The sequence below is a fragment of the Dinoponera quadriceps genome, unplaced genomic scaffold (genome assembly GCF_001313825.1).
Source record: "Dinoponera quadriceps isolate SergipeBrazil2010 unplaced genomic scaffold, ASM131382v1 scaffold1339, whole genome shotgun sequence".
Taxonomy (NCBI): domain Eukaryota; kingdom Metazoa; phylum Arthropoda; class Insecta; order Hymenoptera; family Formicidae; genus Dinoponera; species Dinoponera quadriceps.
Window position 1 is genome coordinate 413,231 of NW_014555521.1, and position 26,785 is coordinate 440,015.

The 26,785-nt window shown below is 48.2% G+C and overlaps 1 protein-coding gene across 3 annotated transcripts; it reads left to right on the forward strand.

The window, feature by feature from the left end:
• The first annotated feature begins 18,957 nt into the window (after positions 1-18,957).
• LOC106744549 (microsomal triglyceride transfer protein large subunit) lies at positions 18,958-26,714 on the forward strand. Of its 3 annotated transcripts, XM_014619432.1 has the most exons (5): positions 18,958-18,975; positions 20,163-20,186; positions 21,130-21,323; positions 22,951-23,610; positions 24,300-26,714. In XM_014619432.1, the coding sequence occupies exons 2-5, from the start codon at positions 20,177-20,179 to the stop codon at positions 26,037-26,039; spliced, it is 2,604 nt and encodes an 867-aa protein (XP_014474918.1). In that variant the 5' UTR covers positions 18,958-18,975; positions 20,163-20,176; the 3' UTR covers positions 26,040-26,714. The 3 variants fall into 3 exon arrangements, with proteins under 3 accessions (XP_014474918.1, XP_014474917.1, XP_014474919.1); XM_014619431.1 differs by lacking the exons at positions 18,958-18,975; positions 20,163-20,186 and having other exon boundaries at positions 20,789-21,323; XM_014619433.1 differs by lacking the exons at positions 18,958-18,975; positions 20,163-20,186; positions 21,130-21,323 and adding an exon at positions 21,455-21,674.
• The last annotated feature ends 71 nt before the right edge of the window (positions 26,715-26,785 follow it).

Consider the following 26,785-nt stretch of genomic DNA (forward strand, 5'->3'; position numbering starts at 1 on the left):
TTTTTTTTTTTTTTTTTTAATTTCCATCCGACCGCTGCCCCGAGATTCTCAATCGCGACGAGCACGCGCGCGCGTATATAAATTCGATGGCGGTGGCCGCGGGAAAGAGAGTCAGGCGTTGCAACAAATCCGACCTCAAAAGGCGTTAAAGAGCGGGCGCGCATTAAGATCCTCATGTGAAATTGACGCTAATTGGGTAATCCGCCGTATTACGAGCGGGCAAATGAAACGTTGCCGGTGAGTTTTCGGGAGGGGGAAGGGGGGACTGCGGAGAGGAGGATGGTTGTAACAGTAGGAAACACAGGCGCGCGCGCGAGCTGGGTATAATATCGGCGCCGCGCACACCGACACCCGTCGTCGGGGATGCGTAAAAACGTCGCTCGCCGACGTATGCAGTCTATAATCGAGTTATGCACGCCGCATTTTTCCATCAGCTGCCTCTGCGATCCGTCGATCAAAGTGCGACGGGGGGGCGCGGAAGGGCGGAGGAGGCGGACAGAGGGGTGAGCGGGCGCGCGCGTAACATAAAACGTTAGTAATGCATCCCGGTATATAAAATGCTGTTCGCGCAACGCGATACATCAAACGGTTTATAAATCAAAACTTATAAAAAATTTTACGTATACGTTATTAAGCCGGGTATAACGCGGCGCGTTTGCGTTTACTACGCGCGCAGAGCGCACATTAACGCTCCCCGATAACCCGCCCCCCCCNAACGCTTTTCGGGGCGTCGGCGAAAAATAATCGGAGCCCGATCGCTCCGCCGGCTCTCCGCGCGTTTCCCGCTTTCGGCGGCGCGATAAAACTTAAACGGTACGGCTAACGGCCATGATGTATGGAAAAACGTAAGTTGTAAAATTTAAACAGACGGAAAATTGACCGACAGTCGATTATTCTTCGACCGTAAGGAGAGTAATTTTAAGGGTCGTTCGCAATAGTTATAAAATATATAATAAGGTGCGAAGATGTAAGTGGTAAGTAAATTGACAATGGTAAGTAGATTGACCAATAACAGTCGATTATCCTTGGGCTGTAAGAATTCAATGGGCTTATTGCTTACGTCGTAGTGCATGTTTTACGTTTGTGTAGACGGTCCTTTAAGCTTAAGTCTTACTGCTTACTGCTCGCGTGCATCTGTGTGCTACAGCCAAGATTATATTCGAAAATTGTCAAGAATGTGTGACTATCGTGTGTACGAAATTCTCGGGTTTGCGAACGGCATGAAAAGAAATGTAACCTCAGTAGAACTTAAACAGCGATTCGATTCGATCGCTGTTTAATTTCTACTGAGGTTACATTTCTTTCCATGCCGTGACTCCAAATTTCTGTCGTCGAAGTCGCAGGGATATTGTAAAGCGCTTCGTTTAACAAACATGCATTTATATCTTTCTGTTTCTTCCGTCTTATTATAAGGCTACCTTCGAAAAGGACAAGGATGCAAATACGAAGATAAAAACGTCGATTTTTCCTCAGGCAGGCTGATACGCGGTCGCGGCTTTTTTTCCGGCGAAACGGGCTGGCGCGCGTTATCTCGAGAAAGCGGGAACGGAATCGGATGAAGAGAGCAACGGCATCGTCGGCTCGAAGGTAACGAGGTTTCCCTCGGTTGGTTAATCCGCCGCGGATTGGATCGCGCGAAAACACGCGCACTAACGCGGTTTTCGGCGGTCTCTCGCCCTCCACCCTCTCTCTCTCTCTCTCTCGCTCTGCCACCACCGCCGCCGGAAGTAGCGGAACCGTTCGGTGACGGTGTGACACTGTGCGATCGTGCACTATTCGCGAGGTAGTGCAAATCTCGCTCGGCGCTCGCTCCTCGATGAAAAAATACGACCCCCACGTGAAGTCGTGACGCGCCACGCAGCCGGCGTTTTTACGCAAACACCTCGCACCCTCCGCTCTTTTCATCCCCAGCCTAGTTGCTTGAGACCGCCGACGGGGGATTATTCGATGCTGTGTGATGCACCACGGTAAATGTCACGGTAAATGTCACGGAGAAGCGTCACGAATCGTCCTGCAACTTCCGTAGCACTTCGTACCTCATAACCCGTACCCCGAATTTCGAGTATTACTCGTCGCTCTTGTTCTCGTTATTTTCGCTTAATAATCGTTGCTGGTTACCATTAATTGTACAAACTGGTAATTGACAGTATTAACAGTTATCTGACTGGCAACCGATAGTGCACGAAATGATCTAACTGATAATTGACAGTATAAAAAATTATCTAACTGACAATGGCATAGAGATTATCTAGTTGATAACTGATAGTATAAAAAGTTATATAAATAATTGATAATTATGATACAAAAATTATCTAACTAGTAATTTATGGTACGGCAAGAATTATGTAAATGATGATTGAATTACCGAAGATATAATAAATAAATATAATTCGAAACGCATACGTCCTTCACTTCGTTTCATTAGCCTTTTATTGGCCGAACAGCCAATTTTCTCGACGCCATTAATTTATATTTATTCGTAGATTAATGTTAGACACCATAATAGCACAGTCAGCGGTAACTACATATTCAGCATGTTAATCACGCTGTTAATCGACAGCTTTAGGCGCTACACGCTGAGACCTTCGTAACAATCTTTATCGCAAATGATGGTCTACGTTGTTCTCTTAAAAGCGTTTCGAGCTGGATCTTTTCTTAGGAGAATGGACGGGGCGAACCTACGCTTAGCACAGTTACAGGGGGGGGGGGGGNGGGGGGGGGAGTGCGACGGATCGTCGAGCAGCCGGAATATTTACAGGACACCCTCGGAAAGCGCGCGGACCCTATCATTATTGGTCGCTTTGCCGGATTTATCGAGAACGATCCGGCACGTGTCAAGCGCTCGTCATTACACCCCGGTCATTAAGTATCGGCGTACGTCCGTTGTTTGCGAATCGCATATCCGCTGCTTCGAGGTAATTATTTGCGATCCTTAGCGCATTAGAGGGCCGTTAATTTCTAAGCGTCCTTCCCTTGACTTTGTCGTTTCGGGGTGAGGAATAATGTCCCGAGAAACGAGCTAATGACTCTCGAACTAGCGAAATAAGCTCTCGGTAAGAAAGATTACATATAAAATTATATATAATTTATATATAAACATATATAATCATATATAATCATTTTTCCCGACGATTTCCGTAAAATTTCCGCTAAAATTACAATTTGTTGAGGGTATATGCAGTCTTAGATGTCACACTTCGGGAGACAACGTGGTTTCCATCTCGATCTTGTCCAATAGACACGATTAAAAACGCAATGTGAAGTCGAATCGTGGTGACTCGCGGCTTAATGCGACGTCTTAATGCTCAGTTGTTATTCATATTGAACAAATCGACAGCAAATCTCTCCACTTGAACTGTCAAAGCGGCACCCGCAGCACTTTGCTGCCAAGTAAGAGTCACAAGTCGAATCGTCGTCAATTCGATCATGGGTAAACGCTCGCCGCCGACGGTAGACAGTCGGACATCAAAGATATTATTATGAAGTTTCACGGAATCACGATCTTATTTAACTTTTGAATCTGGACAATATCAGCCTCCCCCCCCCCCNCTGGACGCGCGGAGGATTCAAAATTCCTATATCGACAGGCGGCACGTTCTCGTATCGACGAATAGCCTGTGCCAGCTGATGAGGCGGAAGGTACCTAAAGAGATAAAGCGATGAAACGGAGGGACGAGACATAGAGGGATGCCTAAGATGGGAGGAGTGAAGAAGGGCTTCAGTGGCGGGGCAGAATAGTGGAAGGTAAGGGAGAAAGGAAGAAAGCGGGAGGAGGAAGAGGGGGATGAAGAGGGTGATAAGAAGCGGGAGGGGTGGAGAGACGAGAGAGGGGGAGGAAAGAGAGAAATCAACTTTTATTTGCCCGGAACGTCGTTAGGGGTAAGTGGAGGACCGAAGGGTGGCCGGACGTAATGGCGCCCTCAACCCAACCTCGGCTCTTGCCTTCCGGTATCCGTAGCGTGTCTATCGTGCCTCTTCATCCTGCCCTCCACGGCCCCCGCCTCCCGACGTCTCCCTCGCCCCCTTTTTATCCCCCGATCCGTGAAACTCCCGTGTAGTATCCTTCGTGTCCGCCTATCTGTCTATTGTTGGCGGCGAGTGTTCGCCCGTTATCGAATTGGCGACGTCTCGGCCCGTGACCTTTACCGGAAGCCGAGTGTCGCGGGACCTGGACGGGGCAAAGTGGAGGGACGTCGAGCGACTGACTCGCGCTGTCGATTTTTGAATCTAAATATACAGGGTGAGGCGATAAGTACTATCACCTTGAACATCTTCGAGTGAAGGGAAGAACAAAAGTGGCTCTCAGATCTTCGAAGTTACTAAGAGCCATTGTTAGGAAAAAATTACTACCCAGAAAACATGTTGCTACCAAACAACCGTTTTTGTATAATTTTCCACACTCGGAGCAATTGTAGTTGTTTTCGATTTCAACTATACCTTCTTACGGTTTTCTTCATAAAAATAATGGTAGACGGAGTTCGGAACTCTTACTGGACGGGTAAAGTAACGTTGAATTGATCAATCGGGACAGAAAGAGCAAAGATTTCTTTATCGTGATAGATTAATTAAACGCTATTCTACCCGTCAAGTACACTGATAGAAAATTATAATTGTTTTCAGGGCTAAATACACATTTTTTTTATTTTAACTCTAAAAACAATCAGGAGAACCATTTTTCTTTTCTTGTTTCATTTTTCTTGAATATCTTCGGAAGGTGAGAGTAGTCATTGCTTCACCCTGTATAATACGACGTCTGGTTTAACTCATAAAACCTATCTCGATCCAATCTCTAAGATTTATTTAGCGATCAACGGTTGGATACCGTCCGCGCTCTAAATTTCATCGAACAGCAAAGTGAAGCATGCGCGAGCGCGCGGGGGCGGCCGTTTGCGGTCAACTCGATAGACCGTGGAAGAAGCGATTAATTCTCGAATGACACCGCGATAACTCCTACCACCGGATCCCCGACCAGACGTATTACCATCACAATGGCGCGCGTCGAGTGGCACGGAAAGAAGGGTGGGCGGGACGCCGAGATTGCGACGTCCGGCGTCCCGACGCCCTGAAATGCCACCACTCTTTTCCACTCTTCTCTACCACGACGCCCAGTCGATTACGCGTATCCCCGTACATATACACGATTCGACTTAACCGTATCTGCTGGCGTAATGGATTTCGTACGTTTTGTATCGTCGCGTCGTGCGATTCGCGAAGATTCACGACGACTCGCTCGTCGGAACCGACGAATACCCGAGTCGAAATTTTGACCTTACATTGGCCCTGCAAATTCCGTCGAACTTGAAAAACCAATGTAGAATTCCCAGATATAACACTGTGCTAAGACTATTGTCCTACCTGGATGTGGCTTGATGATTGTTCACTACCGTTTTCTCCGTATTGGAGTACCTTTGAAGAAGGACTTATTTCAGGATTATTTAATATTCGATTACCTCAATGTTTTATTCTCAATTTTGGAAAACAATATATTAGTGACGTAACCGCAGATAGAATATGCGAGATAGAGGCGAATATTAAATAATTAATGTGAGTAAATAATGAGATTAACGGTTGAACAAAATAGCACATTTTTTAAAATGCATTTCAGCACAGTTAATTAGTACATATTTTTGTTTAATTAAATTGTCGTACCAAACAAGAATCCGAAGTGTCAGGATGGAACAGCCGGAAGCCAGGATGTGAGTAACGATACATGTGTATTTCCAAGTATGTAAAATCGTTTATTACACCGAACGTTTGCGATTTTAATGTATACACTTGACGCTATTACAGAGAAAAAGAAGATATATCTAAATTGAGATTGAGAATTTACAAATCCTGCAAGTGCAGGATTTGGAATTTGCTGATGTTTTCTCTTCGCTTCTGTTTTGAAAGATTATTTATTATAATCTTCTGTGAAATCCAAAATTTTAATTTTTATTGATGCTTTTGGCTTTTATTGATGCAATTACGTCTTTGCTATTGCAACTTCTTCCTTTGAATCTCTCAAATCCTATCGAAATTTCCCATGCAAAAGAATAACGAGGAGATTATAAAAAAGGGAAATAGCCTGTATAATGTTGCATCCGCACATTCGCCCTTCATGTTCGACGGAATTTGCGGGATCAACGTAGACCCAAACTTTACTCGAGTGCCATCATTATCATATCTAATCTAATTGTTAAATTAAATGTTTCACCTGCGAAATTAAATGACAAGGGGTCGCAGATCGAAGAAAAGAAAAGCAGCAGAAATAAATCGTAATTTGACGCATGTCACAACACAGGGATGGGATTTGTCGTTCTCCTCGCTCTTTTCTATCGTCTTCTTTCCAAGTGAGGCGCGTCTTTGCTGTTTTTTGCGAACGACAATCAATTAATCGCGATCCCTCACACAAGTCGGCCGTTCTCCGTGCGATCTTACGACCCGTGCTCAATACGGTAAATTTAGCGCGTTAGACACACTCGACTAAAAGCTACCGGCCGGCAGCGTCATCTTCCACCCGTCATCCGCATGGTCACGTGCCGTCTGCCTCGCGTGTGTACATACACATTTAATAGCTGTCGCTGCATTATGTCGAAATACCCCCCGATGCCGGGCTCTATCGCGGCCTTTGTGTGTAAAATAAGACGTTCTCCCGCCCGTGGCGGAAGAAAAGGCGGGGCGGGACGAAGGAGGGAGCCAGAAGAGGAGGACGATGATGAGGAGGTGGAGGAGCTGGAGGAGAACGGAACTCGTCCGGGGGACGAGAGAAGGATGGCTCGGCAGATATTACGAGTAACTCCAACCCCAGACTTCCGTCGTGATAAATTAACAGGAGCTTACGACGCTTCGTGCCTCTTTGTCGAAGAGCGAGGCGTCGCGGGGATGTGCTCAATCGGCACCGACGATAATCATCGATTGTCTTTTTTTTTTCGCCGGACTGATTTATATGGCGGCGGATCTCCTCTTTTTCTCTCTCCCTTTCTCATTGGAGTTGGAATCATACGGGGTGTCCGACGATATCTTACGTTTCTGTCACTCTTCGGATCGACGCCTGTTCATTTCGATTTTACGGCTGACAGATCTAACGATACGAGACATAGCAGAATACAAATTTTGGCCTTACACGGAGAAAAATTATTCGGCTGTTACAACCAAATCATCATTGCTACTGCGTATCTGTCTCGCGACAGACGATAAAATTATCGGACACAAGCAAATTATTTGTTATTCGTCAGAAACAGATTTTATTACCAGGATAGAAAATATTCTGCCGAGTGAGTTTGTCTTTAAGATACGTTAATTCGCTACGCTAATTTGGAACAAAATCGTGTTTTCCTACACTTACTAGTTTGTTCTTACAGCAAAATAATATGTGGATTCAACAAAATAGTTCAACGAATGGTAATTAGTATTCTTAACGAATCGTTCTGCCATCCAATAATTGACAGTACGCGGAATTTTCTTGCAACGGCATAAAATCCCGCGTACCCTCAGCCTGCAAATTTCGCCAAACTTGGAGGACCAGTGCAGTTAATTATACCGAATGTCCGACGATATCTCATCCACTTCATTCAGCTCTCCTTTCTTTGACGTTGATCGGAATCATGATCGCTTTTACATTTAATACTCGCCGAACGTAATTCAGTAGCTGAATGTGTAATATAATTTATACGAATAACTTCTTAGACCAGCGTGGCTTAATTGCCGTGGACATTCTAACCGCGGGAACAGCGCAAAGTAACGAGATTTCACCCGAGGGATACGAAAAACCTGGTGAGTCCCGCGCGAGCAGAGTGCTTCTCGCAAACGGCTGCCGCGTGCGAGCTCAACGTGTAACAAGCGATTACTTATTTAAGGCGAGGGGTAAGGCGGCCCGCGCGCGCCGCGATACGAAATTTCAATAGACCACACGTGAGAATTCGCGGTAAATGTAACCTCATCAGAAAATGTAGCGGCGCGCGCGCGAGCGGGGGTTGTGTCGGCGGGACCAGCCGCGCGACTAGATAATAATAAACGCCGCGTCGGGTTGGAAACGAGGGACCCCTAACACCCCGCGGACGCGGTGCTTAAACGATGGCGCACGCACACATGCGTATGCACTGATAGCGCGCGCACGCCATCCATTAATGGAATTGTAATTTCGACCGTTATCGTCGGCTTCGTCGAATTTTTTACGGCGAGGTTTGTCCGAGTGAATTTCTCGGTGTAAAATTGCCCTCGAGAAACAGATCGACAACCATCGTCGCTCGAGGTCGATCGCGTGATTTTTCACTCAGACAGAGTGAGATCCTGCGGCTCCGACTCGATACAATCACACGGGGGGCAATAATTTTGCTCTTGTGGCGAAACCACGCATCGTTGCCGCTGCATATTCGTTGCGACAGCAATAACATTTAATTGACGTGACGTGAATGTTTCAATTAATTCCGAGCGGAGCGATTTGTCCCACGTGAGAAAGAAAAGTCAATCGACTTTGAACGACTCTGTCGCTCCATTCTTCGTGCGGAATTTCATTCAGGGCGAAGAAAGGAGCTTAAAAGTGAGAGAGAGAAAGAGAGAGAGAGAGAGAGAAAGAGTACGATCTCGCGAACGTTCACAGCAACCGTGTTTCGCCGCTGGACTGCTGGACTCGCTTGTCAGTCGTCCAGCGATCATCGATCGCTGATTAACGCTGCCAATCATGAATCCACCTCGCGATCTTGGCGTATTACGAGCGATTAAATATATCCGCAGCGCGGATAACGCGAGGATACTTTCTCCGTACGCTACAGCCCGGCAGTCGTGGCCATCAACGCGGCAGTGTACGAGCGCGTGTCGTGCACAACGGCGACGAGGGGTAACGAGAGAGAGAGAGAGAGAGAGAGAGACAGGGGCGAACTAGCGCAACCCCGGAGGTCGGGCTATCATAATATAGATTAGCTCATATGGCTCCTCCCTTGTGTTAGCTCGGATCTGGCTCATAGCCTCGAGTGCTCCAGGATTCACTATTCATACACGCGACAATTAGATAGGCATTACTCCGTACACACAACTCCCCGGAGCGCGTGTACGTGTATGCGCGCCTCCGCCCCCGCGTGTGTGTGTGTGCGCGCGCGTGTGTGCATGTGTATGGGCTCGGCACCACGAAGCCGAGTTGGTTGAAACCAAGAACCGGGGCTGGCTGGATGGAGGGCGCGGAGAGTACGCGCGGCCTGAGTCAACCCCTAAGCCAGTGTAAACACGTTTTAATAGAGATTCGCTCGAGCGGTTATAATAGCTTCGCGGATGTAGCGGCCCGTCTCTTTCGTTCTCCCTCTACCCACCCCTACACGCCACCCTCTTGCCGCCTCGCTACCGCCCTATCCCTGCGATACCCCTGCACCCCTCCGGACGACTCCCGCTCGTTCGCTCTCTCTCTCTCTCTCTCTCTCTCGCTCGCTCTCGCACGTCGTCGTTCCGGCCCTTTCCCTCGTACGCCAACGTCTCGCGATCCTCGCCACCTCGCTGGAAGGTGTTCCGCGCTTTCACACAAGCTCGCGCTTCCTCCGATCACTCGGCGCCCTTTTCCGCGGCAGGACGGATCCTGCAACGGGACGATCGCTCGCGTTCGCCGGCGGACGATTTCTCGGAGGGCCGCTCGCACCCGAATCTCACTTTCACGGCAGCTTTTTCTGCGCACTGCACAGCGTGAACCGCGGAGATTCTTATCCGGGGACTTTTGCGAAAGTTCGCCGGACGGTTTTTGACAGACTTCCTGCAATAACGGTAACGAAACGGAAACGTGTCACGTTGAATCAGAGTATCCGCGCTGTGAGAGAAATCCCGTTAAAATTGTGGTAACTGTGGGCATTTGCGTTGTCCTGATTTTCAAATACGAATTTTTTATCTTTGAACATAAAATATTTGTATACGTTCGATATACGTACATATATATTCTGCATCGAAGGTTTACATATGCGTATTTAAAGACCAAAGCAACAAGAATGCCCAGAGTTAGGTACTTTCATCTTAACTGTCCGGTTCTGCAAAATGACTCATCTTTTGAGCCAACGAAATCACTGACGATCCGACGAACTTTCGCGGGCCCCGAGTAGCGTAATAAAGATAAAGGATTACAGACGGAAAGGGTACACGGAGTCTCTCCCGATTCAGACCGAAAACTCGCAGTCACTTCGCGCGACGGGATAGAAGGGGAAAGGAGAAGAGAGAAAGAACAGCGTAAAAGTGATTTACCGTTTCCCTCGTTTACCCCCCGCCCGGCTGAGGACGCCGATACTGCGCGGTGTATCTTTCATCCGGTTACGGCGTAAGCAGCGTATGCGAAAATCTCGAAGGTGAGTAGTTGGCGGAAGCTTTATCGACTTAGAAAGTTTCCAGAAGGGGGTGTAGGAGGCGGGGGGGGGGCAGAGATGCCGCGGCGGTAACGTAAAGGTAAGCCATCAGCGCGCAAAGAACCCCCAATAAAAGCCGGCGTCGCCGCACCATCTCGTCGCCGTCGACGACGTCGTCCTGCGGCAAGTGGAAGGGACGTAAAAAAAAAAAAAAGGGAAGAAAAAGGACGAGCCGTGCGATATCACAGTGCAATTATCTCGGGGGAAATGAGCTTTGCATATAGAGGCGCCGTGAATGCGCGCTGTGCAATGAGAAGCGCGCGCTCGCGTACGTTCGCGCGCTTCTCGAAAGAGGTCGGCCGGTAAAAGCACGTATTTAGACGTTCCGCCGGGCTAAAACGACGTCTCGGGAGTGTTCAAGCGGGTGTAATATACGCTCCACTTTTGAAAACAACTCGGAAGTAGTTAATCACGAAAGTTTAGCCGGGGCTGTAAAATTCTTAAGAAATTGGTCGACAGCGCGCTCGCCGGGAGCTCGCCGCTGGTGCGCGTGGAAGTGAAGCTCGACGGGAGAGAGAGAGAGAGAGAGAGAGAGAGAGTCGCTGCTGAAACTTCAGCCCCGGCAGTGTTCTGATTCGCGCGATTGCGTGTCGGTATTGTTAATTAATTACGCGAAAAAGAGGAGAGATCTTTTTGCTTTCTCCTCTCGAGAGAGATACGGAAGATATTACATTTATGCCTCCTCTCCTCTTTCCCTATCTTCTTCTCCTTCTCTCTCCTATTTTCGTTAGATTTGCAACGAAATTCTATTCCGCATGTCGCGGAAATAATATCGCGACGGAGAACGCGGCGGGGAAGTTTTGAATTGTGAAAACAAAAAAAGATAAAAACACCGAAGAGAGACGGCGTTTGGTTGCGACGGGACGTAATCGGGGAGGATGGCAGATCGTTCCTCGCGCCGGCCTTCTCGCGATCGCAATACCGAAATACCGCCGTTATCTTGACCGGCATTTACGTAATTATTAACACTTATTAATGCGCTTTCACAGAGAAATTCCATCAGCGTTATTTTGATATCGCATTTTCATTTGATTGCGTTTAATGTTTTGCCACCGAACGTCGGTACAAACGTACGAAATATTCACCCCATTAAAAACGATATGTACATTTCAGCGTATAACGGGTAAATTTAAATGGAATGAAGGAGCGAGCCCCGCGTAAAAGTTATGCATATGAATTTTATGCCACCGGATCGTAACACTATGTTTGAGAGTTAAAAATATTCTGATAGATTTACGCGCGAATTCATGCATATGTTAATTATAATTAAAGCGCCGCGCGCTCGCGGCAGGGGGAAAAAAATATGTAGAGAGATATCGCGCAACAACGAGGCGAGTCGCGCAATTTGAAGGGACAGCTCCGCCCGATATGGATTTCCGATAGTTTACGAAAGTATTATCTCACGAATCTTGGAAACAATAACAACACCAATCCGCCTCCCCTCCCCGCCGTTCGCAGACCCGCGCTGTGCGCTCGATGTTTTTCGACGTGCGTTTGCTACGCTCGCGATAATTGAACGGTGGCACGCGTCGCATCCGATTAAACGGCGAGCCGTGCGACCGGCGTAATCGTACGATACCACACACGCGTGTCATAATTACACGATAATTAATACAGTCCTGAGTATCGCAATCGTCGTGCTTGAACGTCTCCGCGTCTCGCTGAGCGTAAGCTGATTTTCTCGAGACGCAACGGCATTTTCGGGTTTGTCGCTAACCGGAAAGCGAGGCGCATTAATGGCCGCGTGTATACGTATAGGAATGAACGACTCTTAAGTGTCGCAAGCTCGAGCGGGCCCGTAGCTGAGCGTCGTGGATGGGCGGGCGCCTCGACGCGGAAGAAGGGAACCGACGCGAGTGTGAGAGAGAGAGAGAGGCGGGGGTCTCTGCAAGTTGAATAATTCAAGCTCTCATTAGGGCGACAAAAGCACCCTGATGGATAGCTGCTCGACTCCGCTCTGGCTGTCGTGAGTCCGTGAGTACGGACTCGCTCTCGCGCGGACTGCGCCGAAACACGCGCACGGGTTGTCGCGAGCGGCTCATCCCCGTGAACCTTCCTTCCAGAACATGCATACGTTGGATCTCACCTGACTTGACATTTTTTCCGTGTCTTCTGGATTTTTAGTTTCAGCATCGTCGAGCGCGAAGAAGCACTCGTGCGACGACGTGAACGGAGTCGCGGATCGCGTCACGATTTGGGAAGCGAACGCTTACAGGGGGATGGGGGATGACGTGTCACGTACAAAAACGTAAAGAGCCAGCAAATTGACCGGCCGCAATCGATTATTCTTAGACCGTGAGGAGAACAGTCGGCTGTGATTGGACAATCTGCTTACCGCTTACGTTTTTGTGCGTGCCATTAGAAACGCAGGCACGTAAAAAAATGTAAGCGGCCAACCAGTTGAGGATCTCAGTTACTTGCCGGGTCGAAATTTCCGTCCTACTTTAAGTCCGTTTTAAGTCCTACGTTATACGTTCGAGACGTTTTGCATTATGCTTCGATGGTGTCACAAATGGGAAACTAATTCCCGTTTTCCCCACTTGACGACTCAATATAGAATTTGAAATCTCGACTCGGGTTTTACTTAATGCCAAATTTATCGTCACTTTCATCGTTCTTTGGAGCACGTAAGCTTAGAGAAATATGCCGGTTGGTTGGTCAATTTCCTCCCACTGCATGCGTTTCTTTCTGCGTGCCGCCCGTTTTACCGTTAATCTCCAGCCGATTTCGGAGTTTACGTCAGACGAGGCCTCGATTGGGAGGCGATCGTCGGGAGTTCGGCGACTCTGGACGTGCGCGTGACGTCAGCTAACCGTCCCGTGAGAAAATTTTGCCCGCAAATTTCCACTGCGAATCTACGACGGGGTGGACACACGGTACAGCGGCGACCGGGTACACCCTGGACGCGCAGGGGTATCGTTAGTAGGTGGTTTCCGCGAAAACCCACTTCCACCCCCTCATTCTTCCGTCTCTCTTTCCACCCTCCTTCACTCTTTCCGCCGGCTTCGCTATCTTCCTCTCCCTTTCTCCTCCTCCTCCTCCTATCCTGGTCTCCTTCGCCGCTACCGACGTGTCCACCCTTTTTCCCACTACCGTCCTCCCGCCGGCGCCCTGTTTTATTTCGAATGTTCTTTCATTTCTTAAAAGGTTCTCTCGCTGATAATTAGCACAATGCGCGGCCGCATTAATTATTACCCGTGCTAATTACCCGAGGATAAATCGCTCGGCGAGGGGCGGCCGGCGAGGCGCGAGAGAGGACGGCCTGGGGCGAGGGGCAGCGGGCGAAGGAGAGAGAGAGAGAGAGGACGTGGATGCAGGATAGGAAGGAGGGCACAGGCGGGAGGGAGGGAGGGCGAGCGAGAGGCGGGGGAGGCCCATTACCGTTATTGCTGCAACAAACCGTCCAACAACAGCGATAAATACGAGCGAGAGGCTGGCGTTACAAATGTCTCTCTGAGTTATGATTATTTAGCGCGCTCGCGCTCGCTCATTCGCCCGTTCGTTCGTTCGTTCGTTCGTTCGTTCGTTGCGGCTTCCGAACCAGCTACTTCCGCGGCTCGCACAGGATGTTTCAGAAGGCATGGTCGATCGAGGCATGTCGCGTGTTAAGCGACGCAATGATTCGTACTTTGACCCTACATGCGGGGGGAGGGGGGAGACGAATGTGAGAGAACGGAAAGGAAAAGAAATCAAAGTCACCGCGCGATCGGTTTATCGCAACGCTGACCGTGTAATTCGCAACTTTTCATGTTTTTTACGTTATTTCTTTTTCTAACATTAATTGTTAGTTGAATTAAATTAATAGTAGTATCATTGGAATTTTGAGCGGTGGCTTAGGAAAATATACGTATAACACTCTCAGCAAGTTTTGAGGGAAATTTCATTTCCGAACGAAACATTTCATCTTTTCAACCTCAATGCGGTTAACATCGTACTCCCTTCGCGCGCGCATTCAAACGTTCGCTTTATCTTAGGCTTGGACTCGCAGAGCTCGATGTACGTTAGCAACTTTTTCACTTAAGTAATGAGACGCATTCCATTCTCGTTGCAGCAGCATCGCATCGACGTTTCCTCCTGAAGCGACCTGTACGAACGCGCGGAGAATGTCGCGCGGGATTTCACCACGACGCTCTTTTTCTTTCACTTTTTTTTACGTTTTCACTCGGCATTCTGACGTTCTTCGCGGGGATCTCATTTGTCGGCTCCAGAAACGCGGCACGAGGAGGAGAGGGCTGATTATCTGACGCTATCAATATTACCTCACTTGGCGTGCGTATACAGGGTGTCCCAGACCACTCGTCTCACCCGATTTTTTCGTAAACGCGACATTTTAAAGAAAAATGTTTCAGACCAAAGTTTTGTGACTTCGAGGGGCACATGAGATGGTGTCATTGGTTTGACCTTGGATAGTCGTTTGAAGATCACGTGAAGGTCACCTTTAATTTCTTAAATGGAAACCCCCATTTTTCAATGCATATTCTTGTAGCTTACCTCGAGAGCTTTCCAAAACGCTATAATGAGACGTTTTTTTTAATCAGTACTTAAAATGTCGCGTTTACGAAAAAATCGGGTGAGACGGGTGGTCTGGGATACCCTGTATATATTTCAGTATCTAATTAACCGATTTATTTATTTATGCGCGAATTATAGCATGTAATAATAAATAGGTTAATGGCGTGCGCGTAGGGTTCGGAAAATTGTTTATGACAAAATTACAATGACTGACTGAAATCTAGAACTGCCGGGGCTTTAATTCCTAATGATACTCGATGGGTCGGCGATCATTACAATGGAAAACGTTACTTCGAAAAGCGCTGCCTTAGGCGGTCCAGATTTTAGACGGTGAATTTCGCATACTGCCGCTTAAAAGTTATTTCGTTAATAAGCTCTCTATCGGGTTACGCTGGTAACCGTTTCTGCAAGCTTTCGGCTTTCGGCCAAAAATCATTAAATCAAATTACGCGAGTTTCCCCGGCAATTTGCGGCTTCGGGGTGAAATTCTCGCAATTTTCAAACGGGCAAAGTTTCCTCCGCGTGTAATAATTAGCAACGGTGTCTCGTTAGAATTAAACGGAGGAGAATTTAACTTTCGAAATGATTATTCGTCGAAGAGTTACATCAGGCGCCTGCCCCACTGCCAAATTTTGGGTAACGCGAGCTACGTTAATGGTGATTTAAATTGTGTGTTCAATGTAAAATTAACATAAATGCAATTGTCACGTGGACACTCGAGGTTGCCGACAAACGTTATTTTATCGATTCGCGATGGTGACTCGCAATCTCGACACCAGTTAGCGTGCTTCTCTTTGTGCATGAAATACTCTCATCTCGAGATAAAATTTCAGCTTTACGAGATTTCTCGCATAACTGAAACGAATTTTCAACCACATACGATCGGGGAAATATTTGAGAAAAAAATCTTTTCATACGAGTATTAGGCGTTCCTTTAGGAAAAGACTTATTGCGCCATCTCAATATACGCGTGCTAAAGCGAACGTTCTACGTACCGACGCACGCATCGAGTTCCTGTCGTTTAAAACCGGGCGAGCCGGAGATTTCTGTTTTTTTTAGAAACCCGACGCACGTGGGAAAATACTTGTAATCGATAATGTCAATAATCTAAAATTAGAACGCTCTCGAAAAACGCGTGGGTTCTGACGCCGGAAATAAAAAGAGACAAATCAATACTCGTCAGTGATTGCACGAGAACATTGATAACCAAATAAATGATAGCGGAGTAGTTGAAAAAAAGAAAAAAACACACACACAATTGCGGTATTGTGGGGTAGAAATTCCCACAAACATGACGTCAAGTCCGTACTATCTTGTGAAGCTTATCGCGACATATTCGCAGCCTTTTTTTTGCTCTGAGGTCATCGATTCTATAAACAGGCGGAAACAGAACGACGACAGCGGTCAGGCATCGAGATAGTTGATATTCCGCAGCTCACTTGCGAAAGGAGGAGGAGGGGAAATGCGTTGAATGATGGTGTCGGTCAGCGTTATCCAGAGTTCAGAGGGCGCGCTAATTGATAAGGAATAATTTCAAGGACGTTCTACTGTTTGCTTTGGACGACACGGCGCTCCCGCTTCGACGTAGTTGTAACTGGTCTCACGAACGAACGAACGAACGAGAAAACGGACGAACGGTTGCCTTGTGGATCCATGACGCGTATTATCTCGCTCGCCTGTATCATTTCGCTGAACGATTCGACTTCTGGTCCAGTTGCTCCCTTCGCTATCGAGGGAAGCGCGCTCGACGGGTCAGGAATTTCCCCGGCGCATTAAAAACCTGCTTTCGTATCTCGCTCGGAGAATACCATCTAGCTGCATCATCGAACAGCTGATACGGCCTAAAACTGAATCTACGTCGCCTGCTATCGTGCGTGAGTTCACACAATGCCGTCAACGTTACCGACGCGTTCTTCCTCTCGCGCCGGAATCGAAGATGAACCGTTCCTACCGAAAGTCGAACGAAACGTCGTCTCTAATTAAATCTCCAAGTTTAACTCGAAATTTTACCTTCGATCATTTGACGCTCGAGACCGATCTATCGGTCGAAAATGAAATGTGCTTAAGTACTTTTTTTTTTTTCTTTCCTGTTCGCATCGATATCTCCATACGATTTAAAAAGCGATGTCCGGTTGGTCGAACTTATTCCCGTTTCCGCTAACGTTGATGAAACCTTAACCGTTAAGTTTAAAGTCCGTAATTATTAATCGTTGTTTGAAATTTACGTAATTATATGTTATATGACACATTACGTTTGTAATAACGATTCAACTGAAAAATCGTGTCTAACTCGAAATTGAAATCTGAATATCTCATTTGAGATGAGTTTCAAGCAATAATAGTTGATACGGGGCTGATAGCGAATTCGATCATCCTGATTGGTACTGTATCGGATCGGTGCGTGCTGAAGATTGCTATAGACAAAGCAGTTATTTAAATAAAGAAGCATATAAACATTTGGAAATAATCAAACACCAAATAATGATGCTGCCACGCTATATTTAGCAGAATATACATGAGTCCTTTCGTCGTCAAAGTGTTTGCATTAGTCTACTGTATTCGGATAATTTAGGTATAGCGATCTTCAATGTGCACTAATTCAGTGGTCGAATTCGCCGTAAGTCTTTGTCTAAGGATGGCTTAAGCTCAGGTTAAGGTTTCGTCGACGTTGGTACGAGAACGGGCATTGTTCAAACTCGGACTTAACGCCGGTGCAGCCGAGCACGATGATCGCGTGGGCGCTCACAAAAGAAAGGAACCACCGGCCTGACCGCGTTTCCGGGAAAGAAAAGCGATCTCACGCCAGGCCGGGAGAAAAGCACGAGCTGCACGAGCCTCTCTCCAGCAGTGTACGCGCAGTCGCCAGTCCGGGTCGGGCAAATTAGCCGGTTTCCGGTACTCGTGTGGAGAGTACCTCTCTTTTCCCAGTGTCTCCGTCGCGCCTTCTCACTCCGCCGGTTATGGAAAAATTACGGTCGCGATGATGAAGCGTGCGGCCGACCGATTGTGACATTACACGGTGCCCAGCGTGATACATATACATACCTACATATTTATATATATATATACACACACGCACACACACATGATTTATACGAGCCGCGATCAGACGTCGACGACGCGGAGTGGCTCCGTCCATCCGAGTGTCCGGTATCAGTGACGGGTACGTACGGCCGATACTGTTCTACCTCTCCTCTTCCCGTGATCCCCACGACGTCACGTGGGGAACGACGAGTAAAAGAACCCGCTGCTAGTCCCGGTAGGGGAATGGGTTCATCGGCAACCGGCGGCAGGCAGGGGGAGGGAAGGGAGGCCTCAGCCTACCACGATAACGCAGGCCAGTCCGTCTAATTATTCGTGTTTACTCGCAGAGGGAGAGAAGAGCGAACGGGAACGGGACGTTCGTAGCTACGAGGTGCAGTTCGTGGACGACGGTAGGAGCGAGGAAAGGATGGCCGGTCGTAGTCGAGACGGCGGGCTGGTCAGGAAACTCACCGTCTGCCTCGTCTATCTTCTGACCCTCCTCGGTGAGTTATCCGCCAGTTATGTTGGAGCCCCTGCTTTGCTGTCTCTCTCTCTCTCGTTCTCTCTCTGTCTCTCTTCTTCTCTTATTCTCTCTTGTTGTCGTCATCATCGCCCATCCATCTCTTCTTCTTCTGTCTCGCTGCACCGTCCCCCTTCCAGCCTCTCTGCTCAGCCGTTGGTTTCCACTTGTTCCTCACGGAGGTCACGTTAGCCGACCGACCCGAGAGTCATTCATACGAGCCGACTGTAATGTGACGATCCCATTGAAGGAGCGCGCGCCGCTTCGTTGAACCGCTCGTCGTGATTCGGAGCATAGCCGGCTGATTGAGCTCGCTTAATAGTCGCTTCGTTTTTGATTGAAATCGAAGGTCGTAATAATCAGACGCGGCTGGGTGAAGTGTCCGACGATGACGAGGATGACAACGACCGTACGAGAAGGAAAGAAAGAAAGAGAGAGAGAGAAAGGGGAGGGGACGAGTTGCACACGACGTGCGAAACGTACATGTTACATGCACTGTTAAGTACGCCGCTTCGACACGGTGAAGAGAAGCGCGTCTTTCACGCAATCGCCGAGGATTAAAAACAGGCACGTGGAGGCGCACGTGGCCGTGCGCGAGAATACGACTCCGTCGCGTCTCGACGGATCTTGTAACGTCGTGTTTGTACCGAGTAATGGCTTGATATCGAGACTAGGGCCGGTTAATAATATTAATTTCCAACGGCCGGAGGGACCTGATTTTCTAATTAGTTTCGAACAGTGTGTATATTCAATCGTTGGCGCGGATGTTTATATTATTGTTACTTACGCGAGTATTCATGAGGGCGCAATCGAAATTGGAGCGAAATTGGAGCGTTTAAATATAGCCTTCGTATCTCGTTTTAGGGCGCTGCGTTCGCAATTTTATCGGGCTGATTCGCAACTGTCAATTACGGCAAACGATTAAGTTGTTACCGACACGGTGTTGCGAACCGGCAATGCGCAGCAAACAGACATGTACATTCCCAGTAAGCAAGAAATCATTAACACAATGTTATTACAATGACACTTTGTAACGTTCTCGAATATGTAGTTCTTGCATACCCCCCTTAACATCATTGTTAACAACATACATTTGACCCAAACAGTAAAAACAATATTTCTACACTGTCGTTCTTCAATATTAAAAAATATTATATCATCAAATAACAATTTAAAAATGTTTATAAAATATTATGTCAAACTGTTTGTAGAATCCACGCAAAATCAATGTTTTCAAAAGATTTATTTACCGTTTCTTGTTTACCGGGTTAATTGTTTCCCGACAAGTCGTAAACTGCACGCAGATTCATAACCTAGCACTGCTTACGCACGGTCGACTTAAGACCAATCACGGCTGCATCTTTCTTCGTTTCGCTCTATCGCAGCGAGCAATTCAAACGTGACACTCGAGCCGGTGGCTGGCCGAGAATTCCTTTGTTTTGTCGCCGCTGCTTTGAATATTTCGTAGTTGCGCACGTAATTTCGCGGCTGTCTAATATCGCGCGCGACGTTTATCTCGCACTTACGCGGAACGCGATCGCGTTTGCGCGCGCATGCCGCGGCATGTTCTGCGCAACGCGCGGGAATTTCGCCACGTGTTGAATACGATTTTCGCATAAATGCGAGTTAATCGTCAAAAAAGATTGCTCGTAAGCACGCCATATCTCGCGGACAAACCGCTCGGCGTTCTCTCATGATATACCGTCCATAATTGAGACAAGTATGCGTTAAATGTGCGTCTTTCTGAATTTCAGATTCCTACTGTCAAATGGCGCCAGGTAATTATCCGTCGGAGCTCCACGTGCTATCAAACTTCCACGAAGGAAAGTATCGTGATGATTATACTTAATCTTATCGCGTACGCATGTATGTATAATCAGATGATCAAAGGTCGCGACACGACCTTTTCGTAGAAAAATGAAAGATACGTCTCCTATTGGGTACGGGATACACTGCGAAACTTGCCGGGATAAAGCGTCGCAACTCTTTTAATCGTCTGTGTATACAAAAAATTATACGTAAATAACAATGAAGTTGTTATAAGTTCATAAGTTTCGGAACGCATCCGTGTCCAGTAGGAGAATTTCTTCCCTTAGTCATTCTCGGGAGATACGTTTTTTTTTTTATTGGAAACACGAAGTGCGTTGCGAAATTCATCGGAGAGAAAGAAACCTGTTGCAACTTTTCTGCGACTAACCGCACACACACGCAAACCCGAGGACAAAAGAGGAGGAATCCGAAAACTGACTGAAAAGAATCAAATTACGTAACATACCGAATCGACTGGTCACATTGAGCCGGCTAAGAGAAGGAAAAAAAGAATCCCATTCTCGTCATGGACCCTCACGCTCCGTCGTGTAACAGGGACTCCACGTGAGTTAACGGTATTTCGTCGCGGCGCGTAACACGCGCTCACACATACACACACGCATCCGGTGTTCCTCCTGCGTTTGAGTCCCCGTCTCGGGTCCGTCGTCGTCCTCCCCAGCGGGAGAGGAGCGATCTTGTGCGCGTGGAGAGCGCGCTTGTCAGTCGACGCGCGACTCGCGATCGGTTACGTCGTCGTCGTCGTTGCCGAACATTCGCACGTAGTAAATGCGATTGTCGCTCGTACTCGCAATATCCTCGTAATATTCGCCGCCGGTGTACATAGTCGCAAGACGATTTCTTCCTCCATGACGATGACCAACGCACACTGGACATTATGCGTGATGTTTGCAGCGGTGGCCAGTGCCATCAGAGGCTGGGAGGTAGGAAGCGGGCACAGGTACAGACTGACGACGACACTTCTCTTCAGGGAAGCGGTACCGCCGAAATCCGGAGGCGACGTCGGCTTCAGATTGACCAGCGAGCTGGACGTCACCGCTGTGTGGCGGGATCCCGGCGACCCCGATCTCTTCCTGCTTAAATTCAAGGTATGACTTCTCGAGATTCGGCGTTGTCAGCTTCGATCGGGACGTTCTGAATAGTCTGTGTCTTTTAATAAGGGGGATTCCGCACCGGTTTCATCGGCCGGTTTCATCGTCGTGGTTCGAGTCACCCCTCGGTTTATTCTGGACAGTACAAATATTTTATACTTGCATTAAGATGGATTCTTGTTAACATTTTCGTGTTAAGTTTTCAACGTACTCGTTAATTTAACATATCAATTTCATTGAAGGATACAGCTCCGATGGGAGGCCTTGGCCTTTGTATGTGTTGTTGAAGATGAAATCTGTCGGGAGTTACTCAGAATCATGTCCTTGACGACATATGTGAAGATCAAGGTAATCGGAAATGTGTTCCTGTTGACCTAAATAAATAATATCTAAAATATATTAGTTTAGCTCAAGGTTAAAACTAACGTTGAACGTACTGTTTGCGTATGTTCTGATTGTTTTATTTGAAAACGGTAACTTTTACTTGAGAAGGATATAAGATGAAATGAGTTTGATAAAAATTCAATCAAACTTTTGCGCTACGGGCTGGAATATTATTTAACTGCTCGCGAAATTAGAAAAATATCGATCATTCAAGAGCTGAAATATTTACAATCGAAGTAATTCTGCTCGATGAATATTAAATTGAGTTGCCTCCTTGATGCGTCACTGAAAAAAATGCGACACCGAGCCTCACAACCTTCTCAAATATATTTTCTGCTATAAAAAACTGTCTACGCTAAAAATAGAAAAGCTGAACTATAGACAAAATACCGAAAATATTATTGAGCAAGCGCATTGATATGGAGAGGCAGGTCGTGCTGGATCCGCATGACGATGATAACCCCGTATCCGAGAGCGATAAAAAATCTCGGGTTACGTATCCTTCGGAGGAAGGAGACTCTCAAATGGAGAGCCCGGCTAACTCACAAACTACGCGTTAATTTTGATATAATAAAAAAACAATCAAAATAAAATGATGATAACCTTGTATCCGGTGGCGGTAGAAAGTCTCTCGAATTGCGTGTCTTTCGGAGAAAGAAACTCTTGAGTAAAGCCAGTTGATAAACTAATAATTAACGATCTTCGTGTCAGTTAATATTATTTCGATATATTAAAGAAAATAAGATGTAATGATGATAATACCTTATTTAAAAGCGATAAAAATCTCGGGTTACGCATCCTTTGGAAAAGGGAGATTCGAATGGATCTTATTAGTAAACTATTTATTTTTGCCAGCAATTAGTATTTTATTAGTAAAATATTTAAAGAACTTTGCGTTGACTAGTATTATTTCGATATATTAAAAAAAAGGGGTCAACATATAGCGATAATAACTCTTTGTTTAAATTGTGTTGTAGCAACCCGTTGTCTAAGAGCGATAAAAAATCTCTCGGGTTGCGCACCCTTCGGAAAAAGGAGACTCCGACAGATCCTGTTAATAAATTCATATTTAATGAACCTCGCGTTAACCGGTTTTGCCTCGAGACATTGGAAGAAAAAACCGACCTATGTTAATTAGTGTCATGCGTTAAAAACGAAAAAAAAAAAATGAGAACCGGACAATTTTAACACGCTGGCTAATAGATACACACGTGTGTGACAAGCGCGAACGTTCTTGCAGCTGTCGTCGCCGCAGCTGTGGATCAAATCCCGCCGTGCACCGGAGCCGGAGGGCTTCGTCGAGCACTCCTCCAAGGTGGGCGAGACCGCCGAGAAGCCGTTCCTCGTGCTCTGGCGATACGGCGATATCCAAGTCGTGTTCATGGACGTGGCCGAGAGCGTGTCGTCCATGAACCTGAAACGCGGCCTGGTCAGTCTCTTCCAGTACCGCACGTTGGACGACGAGTACGTCCGTCAGCGGGACGCGTCCGGCCTCTGCAACGTGACATACGTGTCCTTGAGACCGCAGACTATCTATAAGCAGAAGACCGATTGCGTGCAGAGCAGCTTGCCGCGGCGCAAGCTCAACCCGAACCCGGTGTTCAACGTGAACCTCGTGAGCACTCGCAACGCCACATACGTGTTGACGCACTCGCTGTTGCCGGAGCACGTGGTCGACCACGAGACACACAGAATGGCCTTGACGTCCAAGTCGGACGTCGGCACGACCGTGCTGTCGGAGAGGACGCTGGAGCAGCTGCCGCAGCCGCTGAAGGAGAACGTGATCCAAGCGGACACCGTGAGACAGGTCACAACGCACCTTCGCCCCCTCGGGTACCGGCAGACGGACATCGAACTCCAACTGGAACCTACCACGTGTCCCGACGCCGGCTGTCCGACGGTAAACATCCTGCGGCATTTTTGTCCTACTATTTGTCATGCTATTTGTGTTATCGCACGGTAGATAGAAAAAACGCTCGAGCATATTTCCTTATCGTTCGGACTAAAATATTATACAGGCGCAACAAATATTTGAACATTTTCAACAGATTTGAAACTTTCAACGTGCAGGCTTCACGCATATAGATTAGTGTTTTTATTTAATATATTAATTTCCACTGATTTTTCTCTTTCTCTCTCTCTCTCTCTCTCTCTATATATATATTTCTTTTTATATATACAGAATGGGGCATTTAAATTGAGACACCTTGATATAACAAAATTAAAGCAAAATAGAAAGAAACGTTTCGGGCAAAAATTGTAGGATTTGGAGGAGGGCACATTTCGGTGATCTTAATTTCGTTGCGTTGCCAGTAATTCAAGGTTATTTCAAGGTCAGCTTCATTTTTTGTGGAATTATATATAGTTTCTTTTTTAACACAAATCGATTTCTCTGTTAATTCTGCGTATAAAAATATTAGAAAAAATTTTCACGCTTTCCCGGACACTTTCATTTTCACGAAGACCCTCATTTGATTTGAACAAACATCTCATGAGAGGGTTTCCTGCGTTGGTATTTTCAACCAAAATTCTCGCTCCCTCAAGAGATGCATCCTCCATTGACTTGAACAAATAAACACGAAATTACAGATCGACAAAACGATCGAGAAACACCACGAAGCGCTGACTGTGAACGCGCTCGGCACGGCGAGGTCAGCGTCGGCCTTTCTCAAGCTCCTACCTCTAGTCAAGAACGCCTCGCCCGAGGAGCTGCACAAAATCCTGAAGACGCCGCGTTACCGGCAAACTCGTATGCAACTGTTGGACATTTACGGTTCCGCCTCGACGTTGGCCGCCCACAAGGCGGCCATGAAGATCCTGCGACAGGACGAGACGGGCGACGAGACCGAGAGGTACCTCTGGGCCCTGTCTCTGTCGCCGACGCCGCACATCGACGTCGCCACCGACGTGCTGAAGCGCTCCGAGGAGACGATGCAGAACGACCACGTGTCCGAGACGTACGCGCTCGCGGCTGGCGCGATGATGCGCCACCACGGCTCGCCCTCGGCGATCGAGAAGGCCAGGGTCAGCCTGGAGCTCGGTCTGAGCGTGTGCACCGGCGACGAGTGCAGGCTTAAGTTCCTGCGAGCGCTGCGCAACCTCAAGAGTCCGAGCGCGGTTCCCACGTTACTGGAATACGCGCTCAGCGACAATCGCGCGATCAGCGTCGCCGCTTGGCGCGCTTTGGCGGCGCTGCCCGGACACAGCGTGAGCGACGAGTTGAAGAACGCCGCCGTGAGGGTGTTCTATCAGATCGGGGGGCCGCGGAGGGACAGTAGCGCGCGAACGCTCGCGTTGGACATCATCCTGGAGAACGAACCCTCCGAAGAAATCCTACGCGACCTCGTGGATTACTTAGGCGGGAAGGACCCGGCGTACGAGGTCCGCAAGTATCTGAGTCAACGGTTGGAGCAAATCGGCGAGAAGAACGAGCGGTTCGCCGGCTACCTGAGGCACGCGTACGGTGATGTGAGAGCGAATAATTATCACACGCGAGCGCAGAGAGGCCTCAGCACCGCCTTCAGCAGGAGCTTCCTGCGCTCGCCCGACAGCAACGGCTCCCTGTTGACCGTGCAGGAGGTGAATTCCGGGCTGTTGAAGCGCGGTATCGTGGACGTCGTGCTGGAGACGAACGAGCGGCAGCAGCGGGCGATGTTCTCGTTGGGCCTCTTCGCCGGTGGCCTCGGCAGTTTCGTCTCCAGCCAAGAAGAGGGAGCCGAAGCGGACGACGAGATGGCCACCGCCGGGATGGAGATAGACATACTGGGTGTCGGTGTGCGCCCGTTCGTCTTCTTCTCGGGTCAGGGCGAGCTGATGGGCCACGTGTGGTCGGGGACCGCGTCCGAGAGGACCCCGGCCTTTCAAGTTCTCAGCTCGCTGTACAGCTACAGCGAGCACGTGCCATTAGGGAGCGGCTTCGTCGCCGAGGTCGACGTGGAGGGCGCCGTGAGCTTCGACTTGGCCGGCCAGATCCAGCTGAGTCTGTGGTCGCGGAACGCGCACTCCCTCGTGGAGATGGACGCCGCGGTGATGATCCACGGCGGCAGCAAGGTGCGCACCGGCTTCGTCCAGAGCAAGGCGGAGTTCTCGATGACGATGGAGCCGAAGCTCGAGCTGTCCACCAAAGTGGACTTCTCCGGGCAGGTGGCTCTGTGCATGCGGCTCAGCCAGCTGGCGACCACCGTCAAGCACCAGGTGTACAAAATCGAGCGGATACCCGGCAGCCGGCACCGGCTGAGGAAAACGCGCCGATCGAAGAGCCATTCGCCCGGCAGATCTTATTTGCTCAACCGGAAGAACAACGAGATGTGCGCGAAGGCGTTCAATTGATGACGCGGAACCGTGCGCGGAAGGTGTGTCCGGTGAGACGACTCTTCCCGCCGATGGGGGCGGTGTGACCTTGACCGAGACTCTTAGCATTCCCCTTTTTTTCCATTACGCGCGCATCACCGCGGACTGGAGAGCGCAAGGACGAGCATGTGTACGGCAGCGTTGTGTTGGTGTTTATATAGATGTATAAAACGATATCTAACGATACACTTGGGTATCGCAGCAGCGGGCCGCGCTCGAGTACGTTCCATTGGTCGGCGAGATGAAGTGCGAGGAGAACGCTATATTCCGGGAATAAATGATCATCCGACTAGTTTTGGAAGCGGAAGTCTCGCCGTATCGTAAAGTGCAACTGAGAAACTTCGTCTTCAATCTTTGCCCGAACGCGGCGCGGCAACACCACCGGCCACGATAGATTTAGAAAGGGAATCTTTTAACGGATTCGGTAAATTCGCATCCTGCCGTCGTTCTCGCCGATTTTCTCCCCACGATCTCCGGACGATAGCGATTTTTCACTTTGATCACGACGAACAACGGCAAACGTTCCGCGGGAGCTTGAGATTATTTATTCGTTAATAATTCGCGTTTCTCGACCGGAGGACGCGAAGTGTGTTCCATCCTCCGTCGCGATCCGTTGTATCGATGCCCAGGTGTATCTCTATGTTCTATTTTACATCTAACGTGCGTTTTTCTTACACTTCCACGCGCGGTCACGACGCCAACGTCACGATCCCGGTCACGGCAAG